Consider the following 17,962-nt stretch of genomic DNA (forward strand, 5'->3'; position numbering starts at 1 on the left):
TTCACAATTTTTCTAGTTGGATTCATATCTAAATATTATGAAATCACAATTCTAACAATACAATTATTTTTTTTGTCAAAGTTTAGCATTTTTTGTACTGAATTTTTTTTCCAATAATGTTTCATTATGATTAGAATCAAACCTGAAAAAGATAAAAGTTGAGTTTTTAGTTTACCGTTTATTTCAATATTTTTTTCATTGTACAAATGTAATCTACACTTCAGTTACTAACTGTAACAGAACAGATATGAACAGTTATATTATATATTAAGTACAAATAAATACATGACATGATCATCAAAATGCAATGAACTGAACAGCATAACAAATGAGCAAATAAAGCAGTAACTTTTGTCCCTTTCTCTCTCCCTCTCTCTCTCTGTGTGTATGTGTGTGTGTGTGTGTGTTCACATTGTCGATGTGTCAGTGTCACCAAATTTATTTTTGTGGTGGTTCTGCATTTTATGTGACAAATTATAAGAGAGCAGTTTTTATAGTCTCACAAATGTATTCCTCTGTGTGTGTGTGTGTGTGTGTGTGTGCGTGTGAGCATGATAATTTTGCATTGTGAATGTTTTTAGCACTGTTAGAAGTGTGCCACTTCATTTCTGTCTATGTGTGTTCTGTGTTGTGTCTGATTTTGATGATGAATTTTGTCCATTTTCTATGCGGGGTCTCCCACGAGTTTGACTATTTTTTTCACGCAAACATAAAAACAGATATCATTACAATTAATTTTTTATTTTATTTTTGTAGATCTAGAAAGGGTCGAGAGCTATACAAAGTTTCATGCCATTTGGACAAAAAGAACATTTTTTAAAAATTCAGTAAAAGTCATTTGCGGGTTAAAAAGACCCTGAAGAACACCAAAGGGTTTTAAACTTTAGAAATATTTTAATATAATAATATAATATTTTAAAACTCATAACTACTTCAAGATGTGTTCTCATTATGAGTTTGCTTTTAGATGTTCATGATTCATGATCTGTCAGTTGATTTTGAAAATCCTCCCACAGGAGTGAGTTTACTGATAGATGATGCTGGTGGTGGCGTGGAAGTCAGGCTTTGCTTCTTTGAGCTCTTCTGTAAAAAAACAAACACAATTTGAATACAAGAATACTACTGTATACTTAACATGCAACACTTTATAAGATTATGTTGTTACAAATTCAGGTATGTTTCACCACACTTGTTGGATTTAACTTACAAAAGCTTAGCTTCCTCCTGCACCCATTGTTGCCTCCAATCAAGACAGAACTCTCCTCGTTCAGTCTTAAAGCTGTTAAAGAGAATGAAAAAGTTAAAACAAATCTAGCATCAGATGCTGTTGATCTCTAATCATGACATGTTTTCTTTAGAAAAGAACTGGGATTCTTACACGACGGCCTTCAGACATTTTTGTTCAGACATTTTTTCGACCAACAGAGGACTTTGTTTTAGCATCCTGAAACTGATGATAGGATCAGTCAACTTTGTTTTGGAGACGACTCTACAGCATGTGATCATCTTCTGATCAGCACCTGCTGAGATTGAAGAACAAGGTAAACCTCAATATTCTGCACCGTACCATCAGATATAATAATATACAAACAGTTTCAAGCACTTTACCTGTTATAGTCCAGATCACAGATGCAAAAACCACAACAGCCAAACTCCTCATGAGGATCCTTTGTGTCTCCATTGTCACAGTCGATCTTCAACTTTCACTGCTTGTGTCTGAGAGAATATATTCAAGACTCTTACTAGTTTGACTTAAATAGTCAATAAAGCAGAGCTTAACCCCAGTGCTTTGTTGAAAACCCTGTAACACCTTTTGTGTACTCTGTACCCTTCTAAAAATTACTTGTAAATCGTTTGTTATGCTATATTATCACCAAATTTTGTATTCAATCTTTTTACCAACTTGTCTGTCAATTGGCACAGGTTTTGTATTTCTTTTTGGAACTGATTGATCATAGGCCTATTCGATCTGAGCTCAGCCTGATTTGTGGATAAATTTGTCAATATTCAACAAAATATGGGGAATATCACACTAGTGTGCTTTAACATTTAACCAGGAAGTTTGTATTGAAATGCTTTTATTTTGTACAAACTGGAACAAAGTCACACTTGTGGAGTTCCCAGTCAAAATGACTGTCTTGCAATAAAAAATTGCTTGTAAATCACTTGTTATGCTTGTTATGGGTTAACAGTTAAGGACCCAAGGACCAGATGTTTGAAAGAAGACCCGGAGTCAGAATTATAAAAAAACTGAAGAAAAGTTTTACTGAAGATTTGCAGTTTGCAGTTTCATCAGCAGAAGTCAGCTTCAAGACTTACACAGGAGTTCGTAGGCCGCCCCCCTTACAGTTACAAAGATCACAGCAGTTATACCCTTCACCAAGGTCTAAGCTACGTCCTTGCTTCAGGTTGCAGTTTCTCATTGGCTAAGAAATTTATAAAAATAGTAATTTTCCACACATATACTGATAGACTGAAGCATATCTCCATAGATTATGCAGCTGACACTCAGACCCTGAAGTTAGGCACGTCGTGACCTTCCAGGTCGCAGATTTGGGTTGCTGGGCACCAGCGTGTCCAGAACAACAACTCAGTCAATCTCCAATAATGCCAGTGGTTCCTTAACCTGTAACCAAGAAGACTAACACACACACCGACACGGTTCCAAGGTTGGATTTGGCCAGGCTCTAACTATAAACAGGAGTCTCGTCTCAAAACATCAAGATAACAAGTTCTTTCTCTCAAGGATAGGAAACTTTAGTCTAAATGGAAAGTAAGGCTTTAACTGAGAAATGGTCCCTCAAACTATAGACTTCATTGACCCCTATTTGTTTTAACACGTTGAAGACCTTTCTCAAACACAAAACATGTCCGTATTTCATTTCTGGAAGCCGGGCTAAATAAGCAAGCACTGTTACTGCATTCAGATATCAAACACTGACATTAAAGAATACATGAAAAGAACATTTCAGTGAACACACTGATAACTTCTATAACAAAGTAAAATCTCCAGAAAAGTCATTCACATCATTTGATATTTAGAAGGAAAAATATTGATTAATACCTTGATTATAATCACTCATTACATATACATTGAAACAGCAGTGGATTCCAATCCACCCCCTTCATGCTATATCACCAAATATTGTATTCAATCTTTTTGTCAACTTGTTTTGTTTCCATTAGAACAGGTTTCATATTTGTTTTTGAAACTGATTGATCTGAGCTTCATTGATCTGACGATAAAGTTAAAGATAAAGACATCTGAGAAAGAAAGCCTGTAATACTCAAAATAGTTTGTTTGTTTACATGAATGTGTGTGTGTGTGTGTGTGTGTGTGTGTGTGTGTGCAACATATATTGTCTGATCTATATTCAATCTCACCATTCATTTTCAATGGATGGTCATTTTTGACCAATATAAGCTCAGATTAATGAGGCCTACAATCAGTCTGTTTAAAAAATAAACACAAAACCTTTTTAAAACTAATTTAAAGAAAACAAGTTGACAAAAAGATTGAATCCAATTAATATTTGGTGATAATATAGCATAATTCAGATTCAAAAGGTACATTTTGTAGGCTGTTCATTTTGACCGAGAGCACCACAAGTGTGACTTTGTTCCATTTTTAACAAAAAGCACACTAGTGTGATACAGTGTACAGAATAATTTTACATTTTATGCAATATTGCTAAAATTACACAGAAATAATGTTTTTTTGGTCAAAAAATGAGGTGCATAAGCTCAGATAAAGAGGTCTACGATCAATAATAAAATTTAAAAACCTGTCCTAATTGAAAGAAAACAAGTTGACAAAAATATTATTTTAGACCGGTGGTCAGATTTGACAGGAACACCACAAGTGTAAAGCTTACGACCCACTAACTGCGTTCTGCATTAGAGAAATAATTCACTTAAAAATGAAAATTCTGTCATCAATTACTCGCCCTCAAGTTGTTTCAAACCTGTATGAATTTCTTTCTTCTGCTGAACACAAAGGAACATATTTTGAAGAAAAATACTATGGAAGTAAATGGGGTCCATCAACTTACATTATTCAAAATATCTTATTTTGTGTTCAGCAGAAGAAAAATAAATTCATACAGGTTTGAAACAACTTGAGGAAGAGTAAATGATGACAGAATTTTCATTTTTAAGGCTATTCCTTTAATAACCGAATATAGTACAGATCTAGTTTTAAAGAAAACATCTCACCACAATGTTATTTTTGTAATCTTGAATCTGAAACACTCACACATTTATTTTGTAATTGTAAATACTCTGAAGACTTTTGGAAGCAAGTAGCCTATCTATGATGGTTTTTGATACATTCTTAAAATCAAAATAGATGAGTCTATAAGACTTAATACTGGCTCCGGAATTTATAACACATTAAAGGTAATAATTCTTCTTGAGACGTTTCATGTACATAAAGCTTAAGTAATGTCTTACACCCTCCTTTAAGTTTTTCCTAAAGATCTTAAAATATTACTCATTGAATTCAATTACTAAAAATAATAAGTGTATAAAAACAACTCTTACTAAAAAAAAAAGAAAAGAAAAGAAAGTAAAGTTTTACTTTACGTATAATATTTTACTCTGTACGATGTAAGATACATGTGTCCCCCAATTTCAGTTTTGGCTTCTGTTTGATGTTAAATGTCATTGTATGTTTTTCTGAAAGTTGAATAAAAAAAGGACTGAACTAGTTACAAATCAGCTAATAGTTACTAAGTTTCTAGTGTGGACTTTACGTTCCAATTTAAGTAAGAAATTGTGTATAGGCTACTGTTATACTGTTCGGGACCGTTAGTTTGATGAGAATAACCGAGGTCTGATATCTGAAAGGTTTATTTTTTTATTTTTCTCCTTATCACTAACATTTAGATATCTAAATCAAATTAAACACCATCAATAAAAATAACTAGCTAGGTTAGCTGATTACCTTAAAAGTCCAAAGCAATCAGGTCGTACTTTATCAGACAAGCGGATGCAATGAGACTTCGAACTTTTCCTGTTTGTTCATGTGACGTTCGCCATAACCTCGTAGTCGATCAACCAATCCTAGTGCGCCATCTCCTGGGGTAGCGCCGTTTACAAAACCGAGCCCAGTAAAACTTGACTGATATCCTTGTCTGTCCAGATAGATTCCCGAGGAAGAATTATTTTACCCTCACAATATTTCAGCAATCATGTCCTGTCTCCTGTATTTGCTACTGTTAGATATCACAACTAATTGCCTTTAAGAGAAGTTTTAATGTGTTTTAATTTCGCGACACACAGACCACGCCCACATTATTTTGTTACATTCGTTTCAATGAAATTCGTATCTGATGACTGCAACTGTAAGTAATTAAATAAATGATGCTATTGACATTGTCTTTGCAGTGCGTGTGTATTCGCAGATTATTGTTATGATGCCAATTTGTGGCTTAATTTAAATTGAGCAGCAATACTGCTGTGGTTAAAGGGACATGTCAAGCATTTATTTATTATTTATTTATTTATTTAAATGTTGCTGAGGAATGAGTTAAAGCATAAAGCATACAGTACACTCCATAAATGTTCCTAAAGAGTGGTGAAAATTGATAAGCCATAGCTTATGGATCCAGTGAATTACCCACAGCATTTATTTAGGGGAATGTTCAACAAACATATTCATTAGTGAACAGGTATGAAAGCTATAATAACAAAAGAAGAAAGAAAAAAAAAAAAAAAAGAGGCAAATGTACATGCATGCAGGACAGCTGTATTTGCCAACTGTGGAAGTAACTGACCACACAGTCCCACCTTCCACACTCTGAACATTCAATCTAAGGAAGGAAGAACAAACTATAGAATAAGTTACATGTTATTGAAGAACAGTTACTTGTTTTGCAATGTATATGTATACATTTTTCTTACCCATTGGCCAGTTTGGCCTTCATACTGCTCTCCATCTAATGTAATCATGTTATATTAGTAAATAAATGTCACAGTTATATTACCTTTTATAGTAAGACCAATTTAACACACCATTACCCTTCATTGTGAAATTTTCACATCTCCTGTTTATATAATAGTGTTCCTTTCTTGAGCAGCTATCAGGATATTGGTTATCCTGCAAAGTTTTTGATTTGTCTAACTTTAATTGCATCAATTTGCTGTGGCAGTATATGGCCTAACAGTGCCGGCCCGTGGGGTTGTGGGGCCCTAGGCAAGATCATGAAAATCGGCCCCACTGGAGTAAAAAACTCTCATAACATTTTTATGAAGGAAGAGAAAGCACATGAGACGACAATTTCAATATTTAAGTTTGTAAATGTGTATTAAGTGTAGCATTCAACATACATGAAAAAAATATTTACATGAAACTCAAATAAATGAAATAAAATGTATGAATTGTACATTTTTTTTATATATATATATATATAAATTATATATAACTTATATTAAAAAGAATTAGGCTGTAGATTGCTCAATACTTAAGTGTATAAAAGTGTAACATTCAACATACATATGAAAAAACACTAAGAAACTAATAAATTTCAGCATAGCCCCTAGTACATAAAAGACAGAAAGCACACATAAAAAATAAAGCATATAAAAAAAAGCATAAATTAAAGGTGTTTTTGTAAATGTATAAGATACTGTTACAATTATGCACAATGACTAGAAATGCAGTACTACATTTCAGCTTAAGGCCTTTATGATGATCACAATAACAAAAATGTTTTGCATTATTTAGAAATTTTATGGTGGTTTAAATGTTTTTAGCGGGGAGGGAGAATGGGTGGGCTGGGTTAGGACTGCATGATAATAATGAAACTGATAATCACGATTATTTTGCTCAAAATTATAATCGTGATTATTATTGACCATTATTCTCAGTTGAGAAATTGCAGAGAAAGAGACAGTTAACGTAAATTAATTGCATAATTAGCATATCAAATCTGTTTAAAAAATAACCAGTCTGTGAGACTATGACAGTCATTAGGCACATAAACAACACATACTCAGACAGGAGCTAATACGTTTTTCAGTGTTCTTGTTTATAAAGCAGTCTGGTGTGTGAAATGATTCGCGCAAACATGAAAACATTGACATTGATTGTGGGGAATATTCCCTTCGAAAACAAAACTCAGCCACTGCGTCTTCAGCGGTTCGGATTTAGGAACATCAAAATGACTGCTGTGTTCCTTATTACACCCAAGAACAGGACACCACAATCGCTTAGACGCCATTCTGCTCCAGCGTATCAACAATGGCGGACTATGATGACAGCTCTCTCACGAGCGAGGGCGGGTCTGTGTTGAAACGCTGCTGTCAATCAACAATCGTGGGAGGGGCGTCCGACCGTGTGACGTCACACGGTCAGACGGCTCGATTTGAGACAGGGGAAAACATATAAGGAGATAAAAATAAACCACTGGATGGATTCTTATCATTATATGATGGTTGTGTACAGGCACTGCCGACACACATTTCAGTACAATCAACTTGTACAAGTGCATGTATCATTATATGACCCCTTTAAGACATTAAGTAAAGTTAACTGAAAAGTGTTAGTTAGAATCACTGTTGGATTTTACAGTGTACAATTACGAATATTTATTGTACTTAAGTTCTCAAATTCACATCTGCGTGCTCTTGAGTTTTACTACTCTTTTACCTTCATACGAATGCCCCATGTTAACATTAGCGTGGTTTCTGAGCTTGACACTAAAATATGTTCAACTTCTTTGAAATTGCATCAAATATGCAGGAATGTAGCCTACACTGCAAAAACAAAGTGCTTTATTCGAATTCCAGTGTATACAACTGGTGAAATATTCGTTTTTAATCGGTGATCCGTGAAACAGGGCATGAATCTGTCGCCGTTTAACATCTGCTGGAAATATTTACCTAAAATCAACTGAGACAACCTGCAGAATCACCTTATCGCGTTTGTCAGCGATGAAGATTTTATCTGAATTACGTTCAAGAGAAAACCTGCTCGTGCAGCGCTTTGAACGAGATAAATACATTTTCTCACCACCTACCAAAACACTGACAGTACACGAAAACACTATAATTACCATGGTATTATATGTTTTTTTTTATGACATTCAGAACCATTGTATAGGCCTAGTCACCATGTCCATGCCAGTATCATGTCAGTACATGGATATAGCCTACCTTAACAATGTTGTTTTTTATTCAGGTGCCTACAATATAGGCCTAAAGTACAATGTATCTGATACAATCACATGGAACTGTCAGAGTGAGTAATGTTGTTAAGAAGTCTTTTATAGATGCTTGCAGCCCATAGTTACATTAATATACCTAGCTAATAGGCTATATAACTTCCCAACATTACCCTTTTTGTTTTTTAACATCTTGTTTGGGGACATGTGTGTACGTACAGTATGCAAAGTTGTTACTTGCTTCATGTTTATTTCTGTTTATGTCTTTGCTTGTGAATCTATCCCATAACATGTTTCATTTGTTTAGTTGCTAAGCCAAATAAACACTGGTTGAGAGTTTTTTGGCTGAGATATTGCATGACCTTCTCTGTGCATTAGGTGCTGTTCTCCACTAGAGGGCGAACTTTCTATTACTGTAACACAATTAATTAGTATACTACATACTATGTAGAGAAATGTTTCACCCAAAAACGAAAATTCTCTTATAATCTGCAAAATATTAGTATGCTGATATATATTTTTTTTTTCATTCAATTACAGTCAATGGGGACTGGCTCTTTTTTTTAACCTCAACAAGGACTTGGAAGCAAAAGTATCATTATAGTGAGAAGAAGAGAGAAAGTAATTCTGATTCGTAATAACACAAGGATGTGGGTGAAGTATTTATATGTGACCTTGGACCACAAAACCAGTCACATGGGTCAATTTTTTTAAATTGGGACAAAAAGGACAATAGGACAATATTTGGCTGAGATTTGAAAATATGGAATCTGAGGGTGCAAAAAAATCGAAACATTGAGAAAAGCGCCTTTAAAGTTGACCATTTATGTTCGTGATTGTGCTGCATTCACTAACAAAAATAAATGTTTTATATATTTATGGTAGGAAATTTACAAAATATCTTCATGGAACATGATCTTTACTTAATATCCCAATGATTTTTGGCAGAAAAGGAACATTGCCAAAAAAGGACAAAGACTGACTACACAGAAGGGAACTAAATACAAACACACATGAACACTAGTTAACAGAACACAGGTGATGCAGATGATTATGATAATGATGAACTAAACCCAGGTGATACAACTGAACTAATGATGACAGTGAAGAAGACAAGTCAAATGAAAAAACAAACTAAACAGAACACAACAGTGACAAGTATCTAATGGGACCTTTTTTGCTTTAATAAACATATATATTCTCTTTGAATAAATTGATATATAGATAAATTTGTGGCATCTTTAGGCCTCCATTGGCTCAGTCCTCAATCTCCTTCAGACCTGAAGGAAAGATGATCACGTTATAAGTGTTTTCATAATAAGTGCATCATAGTAAGATGTCATATTAATATAGGCTCGTACCTTTCAGTCTGAATTGAATCCAGCGCACTGTTGGCTCAGAGCAGTACTTGTCTTTCTCTGTGTAGAATCTGCAGGACAGATATACAGTACCACTGAAATGAACACAATATCAGGCATATAAAACTGTGCTTACACTATAGCATCCACACACGGACTCAGAGCATTCTGATTCCTGTATCCAATCAGGATAGGGAGGAGGAGGAGATGGGGATGGGAGTGGAGGAAGAGGATGAGGAAGGTGCAGGGGAAGGACAAGGAGACAAGACACTCTAGTTGCCCATGTCTTTATCCATGACTATGAGGGAGGCTGGGCTACGAGTAAGGCCAAATTTGAGTCGCTTCACCGTCGCCTCGATCATAAGAACCTTCTGGAAGAAAAACAGGTACAGCAGATGTACTTCAGACTGCTCTGTAACTTTTGAGAGCTGTACTATGTGCTGTAACAACACATACATGTACTGTCGCTGTTGCACTTAATAAAAAGAAATGCATCAAATTGCCTCACATACAGATAGAGATAGAGCAACCACAAGCAACATAACTTACCAGTTTTGGAAATGTTGTTTTAAATTTATTGCACCAGTGTGTAAGACTATGTTGTAGTGTGTGCGATGTCTGAGGGCAAAGTTTGTTTTTTCAGCAAGAGTGAATGGGTTTGAGTGCAGAGCTTCATTTTGACCTGAAAATAGGATGTTTGGGGAATTGGGTGAGACGTTATAGATTTGTGTTTACAGTTTTGAGAATACGAGGCATAGTTTCAAGAAATGTGTTTAAGCAATCGAGAAAAACTGTAACATCATGAAGGACTCCAACCACCCTGATAACTCTGTTCAGTCTGCTGCCGTCTGATAAGCACTTCTGTAGTCTGAGGACAAAATCTGAGAGCTTCTTAATCAGGCTATTAGACTCCTTAATGTGGACATCCTTGTATCACTCACAAGTCTCTCGCTCAGTTTATTAAAGTATATTAAGTGTCAGTTTGTACATAGCACTTTGCCTTGTTAGTGCCATATAACATGCATTTTGCACATTCTCTCTTTTTTGGACATCATATTTTGCTGTATAATTTTACTGTTGTCAGTTTATTATATACTGTTTTTGCACTGCTCAGGTTTACTTTATATGTTATGTTATGCACAGTCTAATGGAGCAGACCCGATTTACATTTCACTGGTGGTATCCTGTATAACTGTATTGACAAATAAATATTGAATCTTTAAAGAGATAGTCCACCCAAAAATGAAAATGATGTCATAATTTACTCACCCTGATGCTGTTCCAAAGCTGTATGCAGTTTGTTCTTCTGCTGAACAAAAAATAAGATATTTTGAAAAATGTTAATAACCAAACAGTTTAGTTTCCCATTGACTTCCCCATGTGACAAACCAGTCGAATTCATGATCACAGCATTATGATGTCCTGCAAATTAAGGGTTCTTCCAAAGGTTTCTCATAGTCAGCAGAAACAGTATCATTGACTGTGTGCTGCATGTTTAGTTACTTACAGTTGCCCAGTGCACCAGTGAAGCATCCAATGAGGATGACCAGAACAGTGACGGTGATGAATCTAGAAGTCCAGGCCATAGCTCTCGCTGTCCAGATCACAGGTGTTGGTCAGTTAGTTGGTGTTGATTATGTATGTTTGTTATTATGAGGAGGTCTTTTAAGAGATGTACAACAGCAGTCAGAAGGAATAATGCGTCACAAACTTAACACCACCCTTTTGAAGCCATTGCATCGAGTGATCATCAACTCTCAAGCATTCACACCTCTCACCCACAATACATCAGTTTTACCCGTCAGCATAATTTATGAGAAACCAATATCGAATATACTATATATATATATATATATATATATATATATATATATATATATATATATATATAAAATGCAATTACAGAGTAGACCACAATTACACGTAGCTCATTTAATACGTTTATCAGTTATTTTTCTGCAGGCAAAAACATAAAACTTGAAGCTGATGTGTTCAGTTTCTGATTATATTGTTGACAGACATTGATGTTGGGATATTCAAAATGTGGATTTTAAAATGGTAAAAAGGATATATTTCTTATCTGGCAAGTATTCAGTGAAGTGATCGATGCCCATGAGTGTGTTATGTCAATGTGTTTAGTTCTAATATTCAAACCGACAGCCAGCCTAAGTTTTTGACAGATAATGTGTGTGAGGGGTGAACTATGTTTGATTTTTGGGTAATTATGAAACGTGCTGGAGACGTTAGTGGCTTAAATTGCATGTTACTCAGAGACTGACACGTTTGGCTTGTCAAAAATGTTACACTCAGCTGTCGCAAATTTGATGACTTTTGAAAATCCTTATTGTTTTGTTGTTGTTTTTTTTTGCCAGGAAAGGAGTGGTTTTGATGCACAATTTTTTTTTGTTGTTGTTGTCTCTTATAACAAAAATATTTTTTTAAACCCATGAAAATGCAGTTATAAAATATAAAATAATAGTGAAAAATAACTTTTTAAAACTGTTGTTCCATAATTACCCCTTAGCAAATTTATTTATTTATTTATCTATCTATCTATTTATTCATGCAGTGAAGTTTAACCTGATTGACTTAAATTAACATGAATATATGGAGAAAAATCGAAAATGACTTTTTCATGGTCACACAAGTTCATAAGACATAGGCTACCAACTTATTCTTGCAAATTAGCATTTGATTATGGATGAAATGTACATAAGTAGCACAAGGAAGGACATGCATAGTCATCAACCAACTGCTAATGTAAGAATAAAGATGCTAAAGAGAAAAGGTGTCATCGTTTCTGACAGAGACCTCTTGCACACATTCAGAAACATCAACCACAAGCAAAACCAGTTGTTGCTGATCATAGTTTATTTGTAGTTTCAGATTGCACTCGTTCATTTGCATAATCAACTGACAAAAATGTCCAGGTTTGTTTTCATACAAATCAGTCTTAATTTCACTCAGACTTGCGTCACCCTTCTTGACACAGTCCATTACCAGTACATTGAGCGAAATATATTTCAATGTGAAATATAATATATAAGCTAATATTGTATTTAAACACATTTGTTCAAAAGCAGTTTCACTATTATTCAGTTTCTGAATAAAATGTATAAATTAAGAACTGTTACTGTCAAACTACATCATGTATTTGACAACATATATTTTAAATATTCAATTTAAATACACCTAATTTACTAACTGTCACTTTAAATATTTTCTAACTAAATCTCTTAACCCTCTGATATTCTTCATTTGGGGTGACACTAGTGATCTTTGGGGTCTCCAGAGACCCCAGGCAACATTTAATTTTGTAACAGAATAATAGTTTTTTTTTTTTTAACAAATGTAATTTTACTCTGTTTATTAATGTTTTTACTCCACATTTGTGCAGTTTTGGGAGGATTTATGATATATTTTAAATGAAAAAATATATATATATATATATATATTTTTTTAAATTGCCCATATTTTGGAAAATGTAGTTTTAAAAGTAAAATAAATGATAATTTTAGCCACTAGATGGCTATAGAGCTCCACTATACACTATTTGACTAACTGAAAGATATCTTTTTTTCCAGTTGGATAATTTTTTTTTATTTTTATGAAATCATAATTCTAACAATAAAAATTACCTTTCTGTCAAAGTTTAGCATTTTTTGTACTGAAATAATTTTTTTCCAATAATATTACGATTAGAATCAAACCTGAAAAAGATAAAAGTTGAGTTTTTAGAATTTATCATTTATTTCAATCTTCTTTTTTTCATTGTACAAATGTAATCTACACTTCAGTTACTAACTGTAACAGAACAGATATGTACAGTTATATTATATATTGAGTACAAATACATGACATGATCATCAAAATGCAATGAACTGAACAGCATAACAAATGAGCAAATAAAGCAGTAACTTTTGTCTCTTTCTCTCTCCCTCTCTCTCTGTGTGTGTGTGTGTGTGTGTGTGAGTGTTCACATTGTCGATGTGTCAGTGTTACCAAATTTATTTTTGTGGTGGTTCCGCATTTTATGTGAAAAATTATAAGAGAGCAGTTTTTATAGTCTCACAAATGTATTCCTCTGTGTGTGTGTGTGTGTGTGTGTGCGTGTGTGTGTGCGTGTGAGCATGATAATTTTGCATTGTGAATGTTTTTAGCACTGTTAGAAGTGTGCCACTTCATTTCTGTCTATGTGTGTTCTGTGTTGTGTCTGATTTTGATGATGAATTTTGTCCATTTTCTATGCGGGGTCTCCCACGAGTTTGACTATTTTTTTCACGCAAACATAAAAACAAATATCATTACAATACTTTTTGTTTTTTGTAGATCTAGAAAGGGTCGAGAGCTGTACAAAGTTTCATGCCATTTGGACAAAGAGAACATTTTTAAAAAATTCAGCAAAAGTCATTTGTGGGTTAAAAAGACCCTGAAGAACACCAAAGGGTTTTAAACTTTAGAAATATTTGAATATAATAATATATAATATTTTAAAACTCATAACTACTTCAAGATGTGTTCTCATTATGAGTTTGCTTTTAGATGTTCATGATTCATGATCTGTCAGTTGATTGGGAAGATCCTCCCACAGGAGTGAGTTTACTGATAGATGATGCTGGTGGTGGCGTGGAAGTCAGGCTTTGTTTCTTTGAGCTCTTCTGTAAAACAAAACAAAAAACAATGTGAATAAGAATACTACTGTATACTAAATATGCAACACTTCATAAGATTATGTTGTTACAAAGTCAGGTATGTTTCACCACACTTGTTGGATTTAACTTACAAAAGCTTCTTAGCTTCCTCCTGCACCCATTGTTGCCTCCAATCAAGACAGAACTCTCCTCGTTCAGTCTTAAAGCTGTTAAAGAGAATGAAAAAGTTAAAACAGAAATCTAGCATCAGATGCTGTTGATCTCTAATCATGACATGTTTTCTTTAGAGAAGAACTGGGATTCTTACACGACGGCCTTCAGACATGGAAGACTTTTGTTTAGCATCCTGAAACCGATGATAGGGTCAGTCAACTTTGCACTGGAGACGACTCTACAGCAGTTGATCAGCTTCTGATTATCACCTGCTGAGATTGAAGAACAAGGTAAACCTCAATATTCTGCACCGTACCATCAGATATAATAATATACAAACAGTTTCAAGCACTTTACCTGTTTTTTTCAGCTGGTTTATTTCTTTGAGCTCTGCTGCTGCTGCAAAAAGATACATTTACATACTTAACTGTGAGAGGTGTTTACTGTGGCAACACTCAATATCACAATGCCATAATCATCAGTTTTTCCCCTTGACTGTGAACAGAACAATGTGCCACAGTGCACTGCCCCAGGTCTCTATGATATTCTGACTCTGAGCTATGGCTGGTTTATGTTGGTATTGTGGAAGATTTTTCCTACCTGGAACCTAATTACCTGGGGCGTCTCCAATCGACACCCAAGCGTCTACAGTCGACACTTAATAAATATCTGGGGCGTCTACAGTCGACACTTAATAATCTTTATACTCTAGCTCTGCGTCTACAGTCGACAACTGGATTCGAGTTCCTAACCCTAACTTGTTCCCCTAACTAACTTGCTGCGCAGCAATAATAACCGACAGACTTCAGCAAATGTCCCTTTATAGCTTTAATCACAGCCGGGAGAGTTCTCGAGCAGTTCTCAGAAAATCTCACCCTCAAAAGGAATACAACAGTTTTTATAGAATAGGAACATGGCGAAAATGACATGATACATTCCATAATTTCCCTACAATTTGATTGGTTCTTCATAGGCAAACGCTTCTAGGTAGAAGCAAACTCTGTTTACTGGATTACTTCATTGTTAGTCACAAGTTTTTTGTTTGTTTTTTTTTTACAAAAAAACCTGTAAATACCTACAATAGTATGAACTATTGTTACTAGAAAATTCCCACATTTATTGCCAATAAGCTTGATGTATTAGAACTAAGGGAAGGGTTAAGATTAGGGGTTAGAGTTTAGCTTTGGGGTAAGTGCGCTATAGCATGCAAGTATAGGTATTGTATCAAATGGTTAAGTATACTAAAGTGTGACCAAATTATCTGTTGTAGTATAAATGGTGAGTGGGTGGTGATCTCTGTTTTAGAAATACCTGGTTATCATGCAATATCACGCAATGACATCACAACATCATTTAGTAACTTTTAGCAACAAATCGACCATGGTCTGTCTGAATACTCAATTCTGATTGGCTGGAAGTTCCAGTCAGTTTAATCATTTGTTTTCACATTGGGAGGTTCTTTGCCTCCACAGCTAACCATGAATGAGCTCTTACTTATAGCATCCACACATAAAAACTAATCACAAAAAACACAGATGTAAATTCATGGCTACAAATCACAAAAAGAGAACAAGAACATGATCCTGATACAAATTATATGTGAGTATATGAAATTATCAAGAAATGCAAGTGTTCTTATTTAATTTTTGTATGATAAATTGCTTGTGATATTTCTTGTTTGTAAGTTGCTTTTGTCAAAAAACATTTGCTACATGAATAAATGTCAATAATCAGATCCAGATTGTCAAGTGATTGCTGTCAAGTTTGTATTGTTTATTGTTTCATCTCTAGATTTCACTGTTATCTCATTGATTCTCACTGAAGGATCATCAGTGAAAGTTCATCCAGGAGGAAACACAACACTTCCCTGTAGCATTAAAGATGATACAGAGATTACCTGGATCATTACAAACGGAAACCAAACATTTGTAAGAATTTTGAAACTACAATATCAGTATGGAGGTAACTCTAAACCAGAACCCTCCAATATTCACCCAAGTTACACTGAGCGGATAAAAGCTCTTAGTTCTCCTACAAACACTCACTCTCTGCTTCTGATGAACATCACAGACACTGATCTGATGCTCTACTGCTGCATGGACTATAAGACTGAGCGATCTCACTGCACAACACTGGACTATGAAGGTACGATTTTCCCCCAGATTATGTAATTTAACACTTTCCTAGTGTATTTTTTAATTCAAGTGCTAGTTAAAACAAGAGACAAAGATGTGAACTTTTTATTTTGCATCATTTTATGTATCAAACCTCATACTGAATTAGAAACCTTTTTCTGTCATGTGTGTAGATGTGAGCACTGGAGATATTTTAAATCATGATTCAGTGATCCTCAGTATCAGCCCGTGGCTGCCTGTCGTCTGTGTGCTTCTGCTACTGTTACTGGTGTCAAGTGTCTGTGTGTGTTGGAGAGCAACAAGACTACAGAAAGGTGAATATTACGATTTTATGATAACATCAGACAGCTTTAAAATAATCTGTTTACATTCAGTTACTCTAGTCTAAAGTAATAAAATACTAGCTACTGATTACATCTTCAACAAAGTAATTAGATTACTGGACAAGATACTTTAGTCTATACAGTATTTGATGCAATTACATAGTAACTATAAAAATTCAGAAAAACTAAGAGTAATATCTTAGAGTAATGCATTACACCCAACACTGATTACATTATATTTACTATGTTTTTGTATAATTGTTTTCTCTAAAGGTTGTGCAAGACCTAATGACCTGCACCAGGACTGGATTCACAATAGTGTTCAGGTCAGAATCTCTCATACATTAGTCTGCTGTAATATAAGTTTGCAGGTTTCCTAGTGGTCAGTATTTGAGAGGCAAGAATGAGATATTGTATAAATACATACAGTATATGTTTTATTTATACAGCTGTACATACAGTACATAATGCACAAAGTCTTCTGTTCCAGTATACCACATTATTATTATTATTTTATTTATTTATTTGTATTTTTTTCCTTAGTCTTATTTAAATGTTATTTCTATTCTTGTGTCATACATGTATATATGTATAAAAAAAAATCCTTGTGCGTTTGCGCACACTTGGCGAATAAAGCTAATTCTGACTCTGATTTTGATTCAGTTTTCTTTAAGCTGATCACATTCCCTTTTTTCTTGCTTTCCAGGGTGAAATAAAGTTGGGTCATTTTATGATGAGACTTGAGGATTATGTGTTAAATCATAATTTCTAAATTCTTTATACACCTAACATGTCTTGCGATGTCATATACACCTTATACAGTACATATACATTCTTTATACACCTAACATGATGTCTCACACACATTAGCAAGTTATTGAATTCACACTGAATATGTTAAAACAAATTATTTTGTTGTGATTATATGGCATCATAAAGCACCTCTTTCTGACTGACATTTTAACAACATTGGCTTTATGGATACTTTTATTATCAATGTGTTTTCTATTTGTAATTTTAATGAGATTTACAAAATTAAAAAAAGCAAAAAGCAACACTTCTAAAAAAAGTGCATAAAAACCAAACTGAAATGAAGAAGTAAAACTTTTGGATGCATTTGCTTTTGAACATCCTAAATGTGTTTCATGCCAACCATATAGTTTAGTGACCGTTAAC

General features: G+C 34.3%; 1 protein-coding gene and 1 long non-coding RNA gene across 2 annotated transcripts in view; one reads left to right on the top strand and one right to left on the bottom strand.

The window, feature by feature from the left end:
- Window positions 1-12,304: 12,304 nt before the first annotated feature.
- LOC311075411 (uncharacterized protein) overlaps window positions 12,305-17,962 on the bottom strand; it is a 145,246-nt gene continuing 139,588 nt past the window's right edge. The window contains exons 10-11 of the mRNA XM_084102817.1: window positions 14,307-14,381; window positions 12,305-14,181 (exon numbers count right to left, since the gene is read on the bottom strand). Coding sequence (XP_083958943.1) covers window positions 14,157-14,181; window positions 14,307-14,381 — 100 coding nt within the window. The 3' untranslated portion in view covers window positions 12,305-14,156. The remainder of the gene's footprint in view (window positions 14,182-14,306; window positions 14,382-17,962) is intronic.
- LOC311075423 lies at window positions 14,738-17,438 on the top strand. The gene is made up of 2 exons (XR_014604493.1): window positions 14,738-16,777; window positions 17,060-17,438. It is a non-coding gene; the product is annotated as an uncharacterized lncRNA (long non-coding RNA).

Source organism: Abramis brama (assembly GCF_963993115.1).
Source record: "Abramis brama genome assembly, chromosome: 24".
Lineage (NCBI taxonomy): Eukaryota > Metazoa > Chordata > Actinopteri > Cypriniformes > Leuciscidae > Abramis > Abramis brama.